The sequence below is a fragment of the Diabrotica undecimpunctata genome, chromosome 10 (assembly GCF_040954645.1).
Source record: "Diabrotica undecimpunctata isolate CICGRU chromosome 10, icDiaUnde3, whole genome shotgun sequence".
NCBI lineage: Eukaryota > Metazoa > Arthropoda > Insecta > Coleoptera > Chrysomelidae > Diabrotica > Diabrotica undecimpunctata.
Genome location: NC_092812.1, coordinates 73,364,197 through 73,380,751, shown reverse-complemented (window position 1 = coordinate 73,380,751; position 16,555 = coordinate 73,364,197). Strand labels below are relative to the sequence as shown.

At 33.9% G+C, this 16,555-nt stretch overlaps 1 protein-coding gene across 1 annotated transcript in view; it reads right to left on the bottom strand.

Annotated features, from left to right (window-relative positions):
- lbk (leucine-rich repeats and immunoglobulin-like domains protein lambik) overlaps nucleotides 1–16,555 on the bottom strand; it is a 43,428-nt gene that overhangs the window by 12,216 nt on the left and 14,657 nt on the right. The window contains exons 4-9 of the mRNA XM_072546706.1: nucleotides 11,758–11,901; nucleotides 11,429–11,572; nucleotides 2,127–2,346; nucleotides 1,911–2,073; nucleotides 1,181–1,828; nucleotides 897–1,124 (exon numbers count right to left, since the gene is read on the bottom strand). Of these exons, the coding sequence (XP_072402807.1) occupies nucleotides 897–1,124; nucleotides 1,181–1,828; nucleotides 1,911–2,073; nucleotides 2,127–2,346; nucleotides 11,429–11,572; nucleotides 11,758–11,901 (1,547 nt within the window). The remainder of the gene's footprint in view (nucleotides 1–896; nucleotides 1,125–1,180; nucleotides 1,829–1,910; nucleotides 2,074–2,126; nucleotides 2,347–11,428; nucleotides 11,573–11,757; nucleotides 11,902–16,555) is intronic.

Below are 16,555 nucleotides of genomic sequence, written 5' to 3'. Positions count from 1 at the left end.
CTTTGCCGACTATTAAAGATTTAAAAGCAAATAAACGGACCGCTTGGAGTGCATATATCTAATTACTAATTGGAACTTAAAATAATACGGTGTACGTATGTCAGCGATTTTTTGTCGTTCTCTGAGACTATATAATGATAATAAGGCTTTGTGGTTCTTCAGTTGTTATTCTGACTTTACAGTTAAATGTTAATTGAAAACGGAAATTCGACAATCGACAATCTAGTAAACCGCATGCCTGAGAGTTTTGGCAACACTGATCTCCATAAGCCTAATGTTATTTTGTTAACGTGGAATGCTGTATAGTAACTGTTTTTTGTTTGTTAGGATTTTAGTTTAAATCAACGTTTGTTACAATGCTTGAAATAAATAGTAAATCACTTGTTTCTTGAATAGAATATTCTTCTAGAGCTGCTACAGGTTTCTTTAACCATTTATCCATAACTTTATAATTAAAATAAGAAGGTACGCTGCTAACGTAAACTCACTTGTGTGTACTGCTGCTCAGTTATCAAGTCAAATACTAACCAAAATAAAGGTGATTGGCGACTACTCCGCGATTTCACAATCAGTGTTACCGGCGTGACCGGCATTTCGACAATGCTCCCTTATTTTAGTTTTATAGTCACCTACTGAACTTGTAACGTAAACTACTATTTTGTTGTTTTTTTTTTTGTATTTTATGCGGTGCTGATTTTGGCTGTGTCTTGTTTTTTTTTGCGTACTACCGCAAATAATGATATGTACCACCAGCGGTACATGTACCACAGGTTGAGAACCGCTGAACTAAACTAACTAAACAATGACAAAGCCGCTACGGTAGGTATAAAGAATTTCATGGCCTTCTAGAGTTTTTCAATGTATCTATAATAAAACTCTAATGATTATATACTTACTTGATTTTACAACAATTCTACACCTTCCGCTTTCTTGTCCTATTGAATTATTTAGGTGGCATTCGTAATTTCCAGAATCTGATTGAACAGAATCGACAATAATAACCATTTGATTATCATGAATAAAAAAGTGCCTTTCTGTTGGTATAATTAAATCACCATCTTTCAACCATGTTATTGTTGGCTTTGGCAATCCTTTTGCAAGACACTGTAGTACAACATGCTCACCTGAAAAATTTTGAACGTAGCAAAATTTTAAGTTATAAAGATAAAAATGTACTTACCGACATAAACTTCTTTATCCATCATTTTTTTAATAAATGATGGTTTTTCTTCAACAATAAGGGTAGCATTTGCGTATATCATGCCAGCAGAATTATGTGCTGTGCAGCTATACATACCCATGTCAACTGGCTTAGTGTTTACTATAAAAATTGCATCATCTGAGGGCATAACATTTACTCTTCGTTCCCTAGCAGCTGGAAAGTCAGTTCCATCTTTATGCCATGCTATTTCTGGGAATGGTTCACCAGTGGCACCACATTCCCATTTAACAGTTTCTCCGGCACGTACAGTTACATTTTTCGGCACTTTTTTGAAAGCGGGGTACACAAGTACAGATATAGTTGACTTTTGGGAATACGTGACACCAAAACTATTGGCTACCAAACACTGGTACTTTCCAGCATGATAATTGTCAATGTTTATTAAATGCAGTTTGGATGTCGTTTCTGTTGATTTTCCGTCAGAATAAATTCTGGATTTCACTTCATTGTTGGGATTCATAAGTTCAGCATTGTCTTTACGCCATGTGAATTTCATTGGATCTGAAGAACTGGACATCGCTTTACAGTTTAGGGTTATATTTTCGCCTTTTAATGCCATTATTGCTACATCAGGTTCTTCAATTAATCGAGGTTTTGGCAATTCATCTAAAACAAAAAGATTTATATTTTCCCTGGTCATAAAGTTTTGGTCTATTATTTGTAAAACTGTATAAACATTTGCACTTACTGCAAGTGAAGTTACTTGTTACTTCAAGTAATGATTGACCTCTAAGCCAAGCTGGATAAGAACAGTAGAGAGCTTGTACTTTTAGTTGCTTGAGAAGAAGCCAGTCCAAAAACCACTTCAAATTACAGTCACATAACAGGCTAGTAGTATTTATTACCAGCTCCTATTAAAAAAGTAGTTTTATTGACACCAAAAAAAAGCTTTATGATCTCTTACCTTTAACATTGGTAGTTCGGCAAAAGCATTATTTTGAATTGAGGTAATATTATTGTTAGATAAATTAAGATAAGTAACATTTTTTAGTCCTACAAAAGCATCTGCATTAATGGACTTGATCTGATTGCCAGCAAGATGAAACTTCATTAAGGAATTCAGACCTTGAAAGACCCCATAGGCATCCTCTACAGTCCAACCAATTTTGTTATTACTTAAATTTCTGAAATTTAATCATTCTTTCATTAGTACATACTAAAAATTTTTGGGCTTTATAGTATAAATATTTATCAATAAGAATATCTAGTGACATAAAATATTAAATATCGTCCATATACATATATTGCCAGTATGCAAGATTGCAAGACTCTTCTAATGTTATTTTTATTTAAGTATTTACAAGCTATAGATTTCTAAAGAAATTCTAGCTGTTCTGACGAACTATTCAGATCTGTTTGCCGTGGTGGACCAGTCCACTGGTTTTTGTAGTTGGTCTATCTAGTAGTGTCTGTGACCAGTTCTTTATTTCCAATGTTCTTAAATCTCTTTTAACTTGGTCCTACCATCGTATCTTGGGTATCCCTTTTGATTTTTCTTCTTCTAATATTCACTTCATTAATTTTCTTTGAGTTGCGTTTTTGCTCTTCTGAATATATATCCGTACCACCTAATACTCTGTGCTTTTATTATGCTTACAATGTTTTCTCAATTATAATTATATAATATAAATGGCCAATAAAGTTAGGTGGTAACTCGAAACAATTTTTTAGTGGAACTATTTTTAAATAAACAATCAAAACGTCAAATTCATTGTTTTGCTCATAACTTAGAAACTTGTTTATTTAGAGATTTGTTAATAAACTATTATGTTATTGCAAAATGAACCACAGAATCGCTGTTTCTGAATATTGTTAACAATTGTTTTATTATTTATTAAAATTTATTTAAATGTACCTGAATTTCTGTGTTTGAACTGTGTGTGAAAGATGGGCCAGATTGGTTAAATAGTGTTTTCGAATTTGTTTATAAGATTTTTTGATAAATGAGCTAATTTCTAAGGCTGGTCCAGATAATTTGACTGAATGGATCTCAATAATCCGGGGCTTATTTTTTTCGTTAAGACGTATACATACTAATAACCTACTTTTTAAGACCTTAAATTGTTTATCACTCGAAACGAACCATTTAAGAGAAAAGTTACTAAAAACATTTTTTGCTCAGAATCAGCCTAAACCTGTATAAATGAACATAAAAAACTTATTATGGGCAAAAAAATTAATTTTTTTAAATGTTTAAAAAAAATGTTTAAGCCATTTTTTCTCTTGAAAACATGCACTTTTGTTATAAAGGGATCTATTTCAAGTAACATTGTGCAAAAATATGAAATGAGAATATTTTTCCTAGCCAGTGCGTCCATACTACCAGGACTATAATAAATGCGAGGCAAATTCAATTAATGAGTTAAAATTATTTATAATATATTATATACAGGGTGTCCAAAAACTCTCCTGACAAACGAAGACCGGAGATTCATCAGATAATTTTAAGACAATATAACCCGATTTACCTAGACCGAAAATACTTCCTAAGGGAACTAGAGCTCTTTGAAGAAGGCGCCTTGTAATTAGTTTTTTTTAATACCTCCAAAACGCTTCTACTTAGAAAATCGAAAACTAGTACGATTATTTATCCTCGAGGGTTGAATCGATTCCATCAATTGTGAATTTCTAGTACAGGTCATAGGCGCCCGTTTTGGGTAGGTTAACGGTTATTTTAACGCATAACTTTTTTGTCTTTAACTTTTAAGTATTCTTGATACTAGATTATTAAATTTGCAGGTATTCTAGTACTAAAAGGTACAATTTAAGTCGGTAGAATACACGGTTTTCCAAAAAAATCGATTTGAAAATTTTTCGTTTTTTCGTCATGAACGTTAAATTAACATTTTTTGCACTAGTTGGCTTTGAACTGTCAACGGAAGTATTCTTCTTCTTTAGGTACCGTCTCCTCTAAGGAGGTTGGTAATCATCACAGCTATTTTCACTTTTGAGATTGCAGCTCTGAACAAGTCGACGGAGCTGCAATTATACCACTTTCTCAGATTGTTGAGCCAGGAGATGCGTCTTCTTCCAATACTTCGTTTTCCCTGTATTTTTCTCTGCATTATGGTTTGTAGCAACACATATTTATCCCCTCTCATAACGTGGCCGGGATATTGTAACTTTCTTATCTTAATCGTATTCATGATTTCCATTTCCTTTGTCATCTTTCTGAGGACCTCAACATTTGTTATTCGGTCTACCCAACTTATTTTTAATATTCTTCGGTAGGTCCACATCTCGAATGCTTCAAGTCGATCGCTCACCTCTTTCTTTAAGGTCCAGGCCTCCACCCCATACAGCAGCACCGAAAACACATACGAACGTAATATTCTTATTTTGAGTTGCAAACTAAGGTCTCTACTGCATAATACTTTTCTCATCTTATTAAATGTTGCTCTAGCTTGTCCAATGCTCATTCTTATTTTTTTTGTATACTCGTTATTTTCATTAATAATTGTACCAAGATATCTGTATTTTTTTACTTTTTCTATTGGAACCCCTCTTATGTTTAAAATGTCTTGTTGTTGTGTTTTAGAAATTGTCATAAATTTTGTTTTATTAGCATTAAGCGTTAGTCCGCTTTCCTCACTAGCATTTACTACATTATCTAAAAGTGTCTGTAGATCTTGTATATTCTCTGCAATTAGTATAGTATCATCGGCATATCTGATATTGTTGATGGGTCTGCCGTTGACTTATTCCAATGGTTACATTTTCGAGTGATTTTTTAATTATTTCTTCCGAATATAGATTGAACAATAAGGGGGAGAGTATGCAACCTTGCCTTACGCCTCTTTTTATCTCTACTTCCTCCGAAAGTTCTTTGCCTACTCTGACTTTTGCTGTTTGGTTAAAGTAGAGATGAGTTATTATTCTTAAGTCTTTTTTGTCAATGTGTTTATCTTTAAGTAACTGTATAAGACGGTTGTGTCGGACCTTATCGAACGCCTTATTATAATCAATAAAACAAACATAGAGTGGTTGGTTTACATCCATACATCTTTGCATGAGGACGTTAAATCCAAATAATGCATCTCGTGTACCCATGGCATTCCTAAATCCAAATTGGGTTTCAGTGATGTCTTGTTCCACTTTTCTGAAAATTCTTAAATGGACAATTTTTAAGAATATTTTTAGTGTGTGACTCATTAGACTAATTATACGGTGGTCATTACATTCCCTTGCATTAGGTTTTTTTGGTAATGTAATAAATGTTGATTTGAGCCAATCTCTCGGAATAATTCTTCTTCTTCTTTTGGCATCATAACCCTGGATGGGTCTTTGCCTGTCTGGCTATGTCCTTCCATTCAGATCTCTCTTGTGCCCTTCTTCTCCATTGTCTTATGTTCATTGTTTTCAGGTCGTCTTCCACGTCATCCAACCATCTCGTTCTGGGCCTTCCTTTTTTTCGCCTTCCTATGGGCTTCCATTGTAACATTTTCTTTGTTGTTTTTGCATCGTTTTGTCTCTGCACATGTCCCAGCCATGACAGTCTTTGACTTTTCACAAATCTTACAATATCATAACCTTCATTTAACTCATTAACCTCGTCGTTTCTCCTGATTCTCCATGTGCCATCTTCCTCTTGTACCGGGCCATATACTTTCCTCAGTATTTTTCTCTCGAATGTCCTGAGTTGGGCTTCATCTTTTTTCGTCATTACCCAAGTTTCACATCCATAGGTTACTACGGGTCTAATCAGTGTTCTGTAGATAGTCATTTTGGTTCTTTTGTCTAATAATTTCGATGTCATCAATCTTTTATTAGCATAGTATGTACGATTCCCGCTGGAAATACGTGCATTAATTTCGCTACTTACGGAGTTATTCTGATTGATTTCTGTGCCGAGATATGTAAAGGCATCCACTCGTTCGATAGTATAGTTGTCTATTGTGATATTATTTTCATTGTCAGTTATTCTTTTGACTGTCATATACTTCGTTTTTGCTTCGTTTATTTTGAGACCTCTTTTTCTTGCTTCAGGATCAATTTGTTTGAACACTTCCATTAGTCGTGGCTTATTCCTACTAATGATGGCTACATCGTCTGCATATGCAGTAATTTGTACTGATTTGGTGTTTATATGGCCGGTTATATTGGTTTTTCTGATGACTGCCTCAAGAACTAGGTTGAATAGCATGGTTGATAGGGCATCTCCCTGTCTTACTCCCATGTTGATGTTAAACAAGGGAGTCAGTTCTCCATCTACTCTGACTGCGGCTTTTGAACCCTGCAATGTCATTTTTATGAGGCTGATGTATTTCTTAGGTATACCTAGATTACAAAGGTCTTCCAGCATTTTGTCTCTTTTCACACTATCAAAAGCTTGTTTAAAGTCTATATACATATTATATAGGTCTATGTCGTATTCATAAGCTTTTTCTTGTATCGTTCTTAGTATGAATATGTTATCTGTAGTGGCTCTATTTGGTCTGAATCCATTTTGATAATCACCAATTGTATTTTCGGAGTATTCTAATAATCTATTGTAGATTATACCAGAAAGAATTTTGTATATTACATTTAGCAATGTAATTGGCCTATAATTCTGGCATTCCCTCTTATCTCCTTTTTTATATATTGGCTGTATGAGGCCAACTGTCCATTCCTCTGGCATTTGCTCCTTCGTCCATATTAATGTTATTACGTAATGGATTCTTTCCCAGAATTCGGATCCTCCATGCTTTAATAATTCTGCCGAAATTCCGTCCGTTCCTGGTGCTTTATTATTTTTTAGTTTATTTATTATCTGAACTACTTCTTCATAACTTGGATTTTCGATGTGCAGCTCCGCCGTATAATATATTGTCTCGTTCTGATCATTTTCGTTGTCTGCATTTCTCTCGGAATAATACCTGTATTATATACAGTGATGAGTGTCTTACCACCCGGCAAAATAGCGGAAAGGATAGAAGACAGATTAAGTTGTGAGATAGTATGAGATAAAGCTAGTTCTTGACGTGGCTATTTCACTTCAGTCATAATTATACGGATGACCTCGAAAATATTTTATTTTAATAATTTCTGATGTTAGAATAAATGATTGAATAAATTAAGATATATTATAGTAAAAAACATTAATTATTAGCGATTTTAAATTATTAATTTTTAAGTTTATTTAATAATAAAAATAACTTAACTGAAATATTTGATTAAACTAAAGGTAGGTATGTTCTATCCTAAAACAATTATGTGTGGAATTGGCGTAATAGTTAGAGACGTGGTCTAGTGACAAGAAGATTGGAGGTTCAATTCACACCAAGGATAAAATTTTTGTTTTAGTCAATCAAAAAATAATAGAAAATATGATACATATTAGGTAAAAAGTTTTCGAAAAACTCATTATTTACAATTTATTCTTATTCCAATGTTAAAAAAATAGAAATACAAAATAATTCAATTTCAGTTTTACAGTCTTCAGTTGTGATTGCAAAATAATCCGGTTAAGACTGTTTAATGCCAAATCCATCACTAAATTCTCAGTGTTAATATCAATTCCTCTGTACAGGTAATGATTTTCAAAACAATTAACAACATTGTAATGGATGCGCGCGAACAGCTGCCTGCTTTACAGCTAACCAAATCATCAAGCCATCAACAATAATAACATACCGAGAATTGTTTTTGCACGGTAAACAGAAACTTTTTATTGAAAAAACAATTCGTGAAAATGGTTTTAACGGTCGAGGAAAAAGTGCAAATTGTTGTCTGGCATGTGAATGGATTATCAGACAACATGATTAGACAACAATTTGTAAATATGTTTCCAAATAGGCCGGCTCCAGCACGATCAACAATTCAGTCTATTATACGTAATTTTTTTACTTATGGATCCGTGTTCACTCCAAGAGGAGTTCGTAGACGAAGGGAGGTAAATCCAGATTTGGAACTAAGGGACACTTTGATTTGTGCAAGTATTGAGCAAAATCCTACCCAATCAACATCTCGTCTCGGAGAACAATATGGAATTTCAAGATTTAGAGTAGGTAAAATTTTGAAAAGACATGGATACCGTCCCTATAAACTTAATAAATCCAACGAACAATTCCCTGGGGATCAATATAGACGTTTAGAATTTTGTCAAACTGCAATGGAAATGTCACATCAAGATGAACATTTTTTAGAGAACGTTTTGTTCACCGATGAATGTACGTTTTCATTGCAGGGCTGTCACAATTCAATGAATGCTCGGTATTGGTCTCGAGGAAATCCTCGTCAGATTTATGTCGCTCGTACCCAGCGTCCCCGAAAAGTAAATGTTTGGGGAGGCATAATAGGGAATCATGTCATTGGTCCATTTTTTATAGACGGTATGTTGACTGGGCGGAAATACTTGGAACTTCTCCAAAATCAAATTGTCCCAGCCCTTCGTAATTTACCAATACCTTTCGATTCCATATGGTTTCAACACGATGGTTGTCCCGCACATAATTCTCGCATCGTCAGTGAATATCTCAGTGCGACTTTTCCTAATCGATTGATTAGTGGCCACGGGGATATTTTTTGGCCTGCAAGATCACCTGATCTTGCACCTTGTGATTTTTTTATGTGGGGATATATCAAGTCCAAGCTATATGGAAATGAAGACGATAGGCCTAATTCTCTCCAAGAATTAAGAGAAAAGATCTCTGATTCAATGAGAGGTATTAGTTCAGAAACATTAACTAATGTTAGACGAAACTTTTATAATAGATTGGGTTATTGTTCTGCTGCTAATGGAGGCTTATTCGAACATTTATTGTAAATACATTTCATTAGAATAATTTTTTTTTATTTTTATAGAATTTCTACCTATTTAAATATTTTTGGAAGTACATTTATAATAAAAACTGAAATAAATGTCTACTGATTTAAAGCAAAACGATATAATCTCTGCATAATTTCAAATTTTTAAAAAAGTAAAACCTTCATGTGGGATTTGTACCCTGAGCGCCTGCATGAGAACATCGTGACTTGAACTCTGATCCATCAAACTTTTATATTTCTTCAGTGACAGTTTGGGATATTGTTCTGCTGCTAATGAAGGTTTATTTGAACATATTGTAAATACGTTTATTTACAATATTTTTTTTATTTTTGTAGAATTTTTACTTATTTAAACATTCTTTAAACGTTCTTTTAATTTTGAAGAATTTTTACTTTATTTTCGAAAGTACGGCGATACTTTTTTTTTCAATAAGATATTTGTGTTTAACTTTAAACACTTCTAATACTAGTAACGACTGACATAAATGTTTAACGATTCAAAGCAAAACGATCTCTGCATAATTTCAAATTATTAAAGAAAAAAAAAAAGAAAACCACATGTGGGTTTTGAACTCTAATCGTCTGCGACGTCTTTGTCGAATTCTTACCACTAATCCACGAAGGATAGTGATTATTCCGTGACAAGAGTGTATGAAACTCCTCACATCATAATAGAAATTATTCTTGGTTAATAATTTAAAACTTTAGATTAAATAATTACTATTAATTAAATTATTTTATTCACATTTTCGCTTTATTGTGGTCAATCAGTTTTTACTTTATGTGAAATTAAAAAATGGAAATACGTCACACATACGTTACACATAATATTAAAAGTGAAACTGGAACAAACCATGAAGTGGAGATATCCAGGAGTGGCTAGTATACCTGTTGAATACAAAGCACGTGGTGTTCGTGTGTATTAAGGTTTAAAAAAGGTGCTCATTACAAGCTTAAATTTTTATTTTAAGAAGATCTTTTCGGAATTAAATCATTCCATCATCAGTTAAATAAAAAGTTGTTAAAAACATTGTATGGCCACATAAAAAACTTTGGAAGGACGTCCGTATTAAAATATAATCCTCATGGTATTTATCAAGGTAAATGCAATAGACTTAACTTATTGATTATTAAAAACTGAAAATGGGGGCATCTTACATGACCCCCTGTAGCTGGTGAGGTTTTTTCGACTTACATTACCTCTGACCTGTTCTGGAGTCTTGGGCTAACTTGAGTTACTACGAGATATATCACAGATATAAACATATATTTGGTGGTAAAGACGTAGTATCCTTTATAAAAATAGGAAGTCTAAGATGGGCAGGACATCTGGCAAGATCACAGCAGAACAACCCTCCTAGAAGAATCCTTATGTCACAACCTGTGGGAAGTAGAAATAGAGGTAGACCAAAACTCAGATGGAGGGATGGTGTAGATGAGGATGGTAGACAAATAGGCGCAGCAAACTGGCAACAGTTGGCAATGGATAGAACTGACTGGCGTAATAGACTTGGGAAGGTCGAGGCTCTTTTATAGGGCTGTAGCACCAATGATGATTATCTGCATGTTCTTAACTACTACAAAATCGCAAAGTATTTTGCCATAATCGTCGGTTCTCTTGTGTATTGTTTGTGTTCCTGCTACTTTTTGCACCAATCTTCCTTGCCAATTTGCGCATTGAAATCATATCATGTTTCGGTAATTTTTCAAAAATGTCTTTCAACTTTTTCATAAAATGTTTGTTTTGTTACAGATTCTTAAAGAATGATCAATTCAAGAATTTATCATAAACAATGGAGAAAACCCAGAAATCTTTGAAAAGGCACATGAAGCACCAATCGAAAAAAACCATTAAACATACAGTAAAATAAAAGAAACATCTAAACGACTGATAAAACTGGAAGAAGTTTCTTGAAAAACCTATGAAAAACTACAAGAATTTTATAAAAACATCAAAGAGAAACTTTCTACGAAAATTTTCCGCGGAAATGATAAGAGTGTTTATAAAAAGACTGATGATAAGTTTAAAAATGTATCCAGTAAGTTCGAAGAAGTGTTTCGAAAGACCTTTGAGAAACTACAAGAAATTTACACAATTACAAGACAAATTAAAAAAAAATTGAAATGATAAAACTAAAGATAGATTAAGTTTATGGAAAAACTGATGACAAAATATTTGTAGCAAGTTCGAAGAAATTTGATTGAAGTCTTCTTGATCCATTTATACAATTGGAAGCTACTGCAACGACCAACCATTGAAAAGAAGAACGAGTTGTTTCCTTTTAAAATCATTTAAAAACTGAAAAATTTTTCAATTTTTGTACGCTTTCTAGCCATTATACTTATTAAATATATATAAGATAACACAATATAGAAGCACAGAAAACATACCCCAATTAACATTTTCCCACAAAAGATTTTAATTCATTGCATTATTACATAATAGTGTATACTTACATAAACTTAAGTTTTGGTAGATGAAAAAAAGTTTTTTCATTGATAACTGAGATATTATTATTATTTAGAGAAAGTTTCTGAAGATGATCAAGATTTTTAAATGTATCGGATTCAATAGACGTCAGATTGTTAAAAGACAGATCCCTAAAAAACAAAAGGTATATGAATAAATCAGAATTTTACAATTATGAAATTTGTGTTGTTATATGTAGTGTTATAGTTATGAAAGACTGGATTTAAAATGGTTTTAAAAATAATTTTGCTGTTAGATAACTACGATTATGTCTAATATGTGTTAAGATATTGTTTATTTTGATATGAATACTTACAGTAACACCAGCGTTTTGCAAAATTCCCATGAATCCTGTTCAATTTTCTCGATAAAGTTGTGACTGATAGAAAGCTCTTTTAAAGCTTCTAAACCATATAACCAGGTTTTTGATATCACTTTTAAGGAATTGAAATCCAGTAACCTAAAAAATGATAGAATATATAATTACTTTGCGCATACTGTGACGGGTAGCTCTTTTGAGCAGACTCAGTAAAAATCAGGTTTAATAAAAAAAAACATATTTGAAACAGATAAATAAACGAAATACAATTATACTCGAGATGATATGTACACAATTCAAATGCCAATCCTACGGCGACTGTATCGGCGCACGGCTCGATAAGCCCACTGTTTATTACCTCGAAAAATAAAATATAATTAATGTCATGACATTTAAACGACACGGTAAAAAAAAAGAAAAGGTGTAGAGAAGGACGGATCGATCAACACTCGTTCCCACCAGGAGCGGGAAGTGACTAATCAACACTTAGCAACCGAATAGGTCTGTCTTAGATCAACTCTAGCAGAAGCGGTCGGCCTTCAGTCAACACCCTAGGGCCAGTGAAGTTGTTACCAGATCAACACTCTGATGGAACTGGGTTCTCTCGTGCGGCGGCTTCTGTTATATACGGTCGTCGGCCCTTCATCCCCATTAGCGCGCATCGATGGAAGTGGAACTTGCGGTGGGAGTGCGCGCGTACGGAACGTTGACGGGACGGAGGCGATGCACATCGTTACAATACATTTCCAACTATAGTGTACAAACACGACCAAAAATCCATAGTTTGGTGGAGATATGTGGATAATGTGTGGCCTCATGGACCAAAAACACTGAATAAATCTTTGATTGACATTAACTGTAGGGATGAATCGATCAAATTCACTTCAAATGGATCAAACACAATTTCTGGGTGTGTTAATCACAAAAAGACGATACAGAATATGTAAACTAAGTCTATAGAAAACCAACCCACATCAACAGATATTTAAATTATCACTGCAACCTCAACAAAAATATAAAAAAAGGAATTATCAAATCATTATATGATAGTCCAAAATACTTACTCAAATGAATGTGCATTTCAGGAAGAAAAAAACCTGCTAACAAAGGTTTTAATATATATATATATAATTTAGCTCTCCAGGCCTAGAAGGCCCATGGCTTGGGTTACTATTCTTTTCCATTCTTTTCTGTTTGTTGCTTTATTTTTCCAGTTTGGTATTTTAAGTTTTTCTATGTCTTTTTCAACATCCTTCTTCCACCTGGTTTTCCGTCTGCCTTTCTTCCTTTTCCCTTCTATTCCTCCCATTAGCATTCTTTTTGGCAGTCTCGTGTTTTCCATCCTTTGGATGTGTCCCAACCATCTCAGTCTTTGTGACTTTATGATCCCTACGATATTCGGTTCTCCATACATCTCCTTTAATTCCATATTTGGTCTTTTTATCCATATACTATTCCATAATTTACCTCCAAATATTTTCCTGAGGACTTTTCTTTCCCAGACTTGCAGCAAGACTTGCTCGGATTTGTTCATTGTCCATGTTTCACTGGCATATAATACAATAGGTCTTATTACTGTCTTATATATTCTTATCTTAGCCCTTCTAGATATTTTTTTGCTTCTTAATAAATTGTTTAGTGCAAAAATACAACGGTTACCGGCCATAATTCTCGCTTAGATTTCTTCCTTCATATTTGGTCTTCTCGTGAATGTCGCTCCTAAATACTGGAATATTTCTACTTCTTCGAATTTATATGTTTTTTCATCTGTTATTACTGTCAGGTATTGTTCTTGTAGGTAATCCCTTTCTGTCCATTCCATATATTTGGTCTTTTCTTCATTTATGTACATCCCTTTCTTTCTCGCTTTCATTTCTAATCTTTTTATTATTTCTTTTAATTCTTGCTTACTTCTGGCTATCAGTACAATGTCGTCAGCGAATGCTAAGCATCGGTGTTTTCTTTGATATATAAGTCCTGACCTGTTGATTCCAGCTTCTCTGATGGTAACTTCGAGGACGATACTGAACAACAGCGATGACAGTGGGTCTCCTTGTCGCACCCCCTCACTGACCTCAAACTTATCTGTTTCTTCGCCATTTATTTTAACCCTATTCTCTGTTTTTCGGAGTGTCACTTTTACCATTCTTATCAGTTTTTCACTAATTCCCATTTCACGTAGTGCTTTGTATATTTCTTTGCGTTTTATCCTATCGAACGCTTGTTTAAAGTCGATGAATAGGGCCATTGTAGGTTTTCCATATTCGTAGCTTGCTGCTTGTATTTCGCGCAGTAGGAAAATTTGAGCCACTCTGCTGCGCCCTCTTCTGAATCCACATTGATATTCCCCTATGTCATTATCTATATTTTGAGATAGCTTATCTTTTATATATACTGCAAGTATTTTATATGCAACATTTAGTAGGGCTATTCCCCTGTAATTGTGGCATAAACAAAAGTTTATGCCACAAGTTTTTAAATAGAAAATTATTATCCACAATATTAAAGAAAGGAAAAAAACACCAAAACCAAGCCCGAAATGCTCACAAGAAGGGATTTAAAGATGACAACAATACCACATGTAAAGGGCTTATCAGAAAAATTCAAAAAGATATCAATTAAATACAATACCACAAAAACGTTCAAAACAACCAACACACTGAGATCTATTACGTCTAAAACCAAACTAAACAACATGCAGGAGAGATCAAAGAACTGAATTTATAAAATCCCTGCTTCTTCTTCATGGTTCAGGCGACACTTTAATCTCTGGCACTTAGTCATAAGACCTTTGTACCAAAGCCTGTTTTGGTTGGTACACTTCCCGTCATATAAAACTGGTACACTTTTTTTTTCCAATGTAAACCTGTGTTACAGACTGGACACAATGGTCCGTGAATCAATTCGTTGTTGCCATCACAGATAACGGAATTGCACAAAATCTAAATATATAAAAAATAACGTTCAAAAATGTATAAAGTTTTTAGATAGGTATTATTTTTATTAATAACAACAAAAAAACGTTTCTAATAAATTTAATAACCAGAGATAGGGTTGACCTATTATCCAAAATGTTTGAAGGATCTTTAAACCTAGGGAACATTGGAATGCATATACTGTAATTTTATACTTCAATTACCTACCGAACACGAATTGTATTTTGTGTCAATAAGTTTAATAATAGGCAAACTACCAAAATTAAATTATTATTTATTACAACAACAATAAATGTGAAAAACTAACATTATACTGTATCCTCTGGCGGTCTGCCCTGCTTTTAGCTGGTTTCATATAATATTTTCGTTGAACTGGCAACAGTGCCCTAGAAATTAGAATGACACATGTGACAAGACCAACGTACACAACTTAAAAAATACGGTTTTTGGTTATAAGAGTTGTACCAGTTTTTTATGACGCGAACGGTACCAATGAGTCCTGTGGCCCCAACAAAGTTCAACAGTTTCCTCCTTGGTAGTTTACGGTTCTCTTTTGGTTCAAGCCCCAGAGAACCAGTGAATTCATCAAATTGTCCGTGTCTATTCTTGGTATTATTTTGTTAGTTTGGATTTGTCCTTGATCCATTTCTTTTAATGATTACTGATCAGCCACTTGTCAACCTTGTTTCTTGCAGCATCTTTCGTAATACCACACAATGGTTCTGGGTCAACATCAAATTGTCCGTGAGATTTTTGTCTGTTCTTATTATTATTTCCTTAGTTTGGATTTGTCCTTGGTCCATTTCTTTTGATGATTCCTGATCAGCCACTTAAGAACCTTGTTTCTTGCAGCATCTTGCGTAATACCACACAATGGTTCTAGGTCTACAAAGGTTTCTCTCGAGTCTGGTTTTGCCAATGCTCCCTTGTCCATGACCCGGCACCCATATTAAAGACACTTTATTGTCTTTAGGTATATAGCAGTTTTGATTTGGTAAGTGGGTTCATTATGGCCAGAATTGCCGTTCGATTATCTGCATAAATGTTGATTGTCATTGCTTTGGTGTCTCCTTTTAGGATTTCATTAATGCAGGCCACAAAATCAAAAACTTCAGCCTGGAACACAGTGTATATTAACCTGGGCTTTAAGATTTGTTATACATTTTGCCCAAAAACTGCTGGTACCATGCACCATGGGCAGTTTTATATCCATAAGTAAACCATATTATCATCATCATTCTGGCTTTACAACCCTACGTGGGTCCTAGCCTCTTCCTCAAGAATTTCTCTCCAGTCATCCCTATCCATCGCCTTCCTTCGCCAAGCACATATTCCCATTTTTTCATGTCTTCATTGATGTTATCAAGGAATCTCGTTCCTGATCTTCCTTTTCTTCTCTGAATAATGGGTCTATCAAGGAGCGTTTGTCTAGCTGGGTCATTTTGTTCCATCCGCATTACATGCTGTATCCACCTCAGCATGTATGTTCCTACACCAGTGTCAAATGGAGAAATTTCACTTTAATATAGAAACACTGCCACTACAACTATAATGTAAGAAATATATTCCACCTTAGAGCTACAGCAATGAACACAACTGCAGGACAACGAAGCATTGTTGTAGAAGGACTAAAGTAATACAACCTTTTCCAGGACATATTGTGAAGGCAATGAACATCAATACCTTCAAATAAAAATTAAAAAATCTAATTTATTAGAACCATTTGATAACCCCCTCACACTGTACATTTTTTACATTTGTTTTTTGTTTCCTTTTTGTTTAAATAAGTTTGGAGTTTTCTTACTGTTAAATAAATATCAATAATGATAACATCTATATACATATACAAATTGTTTGTA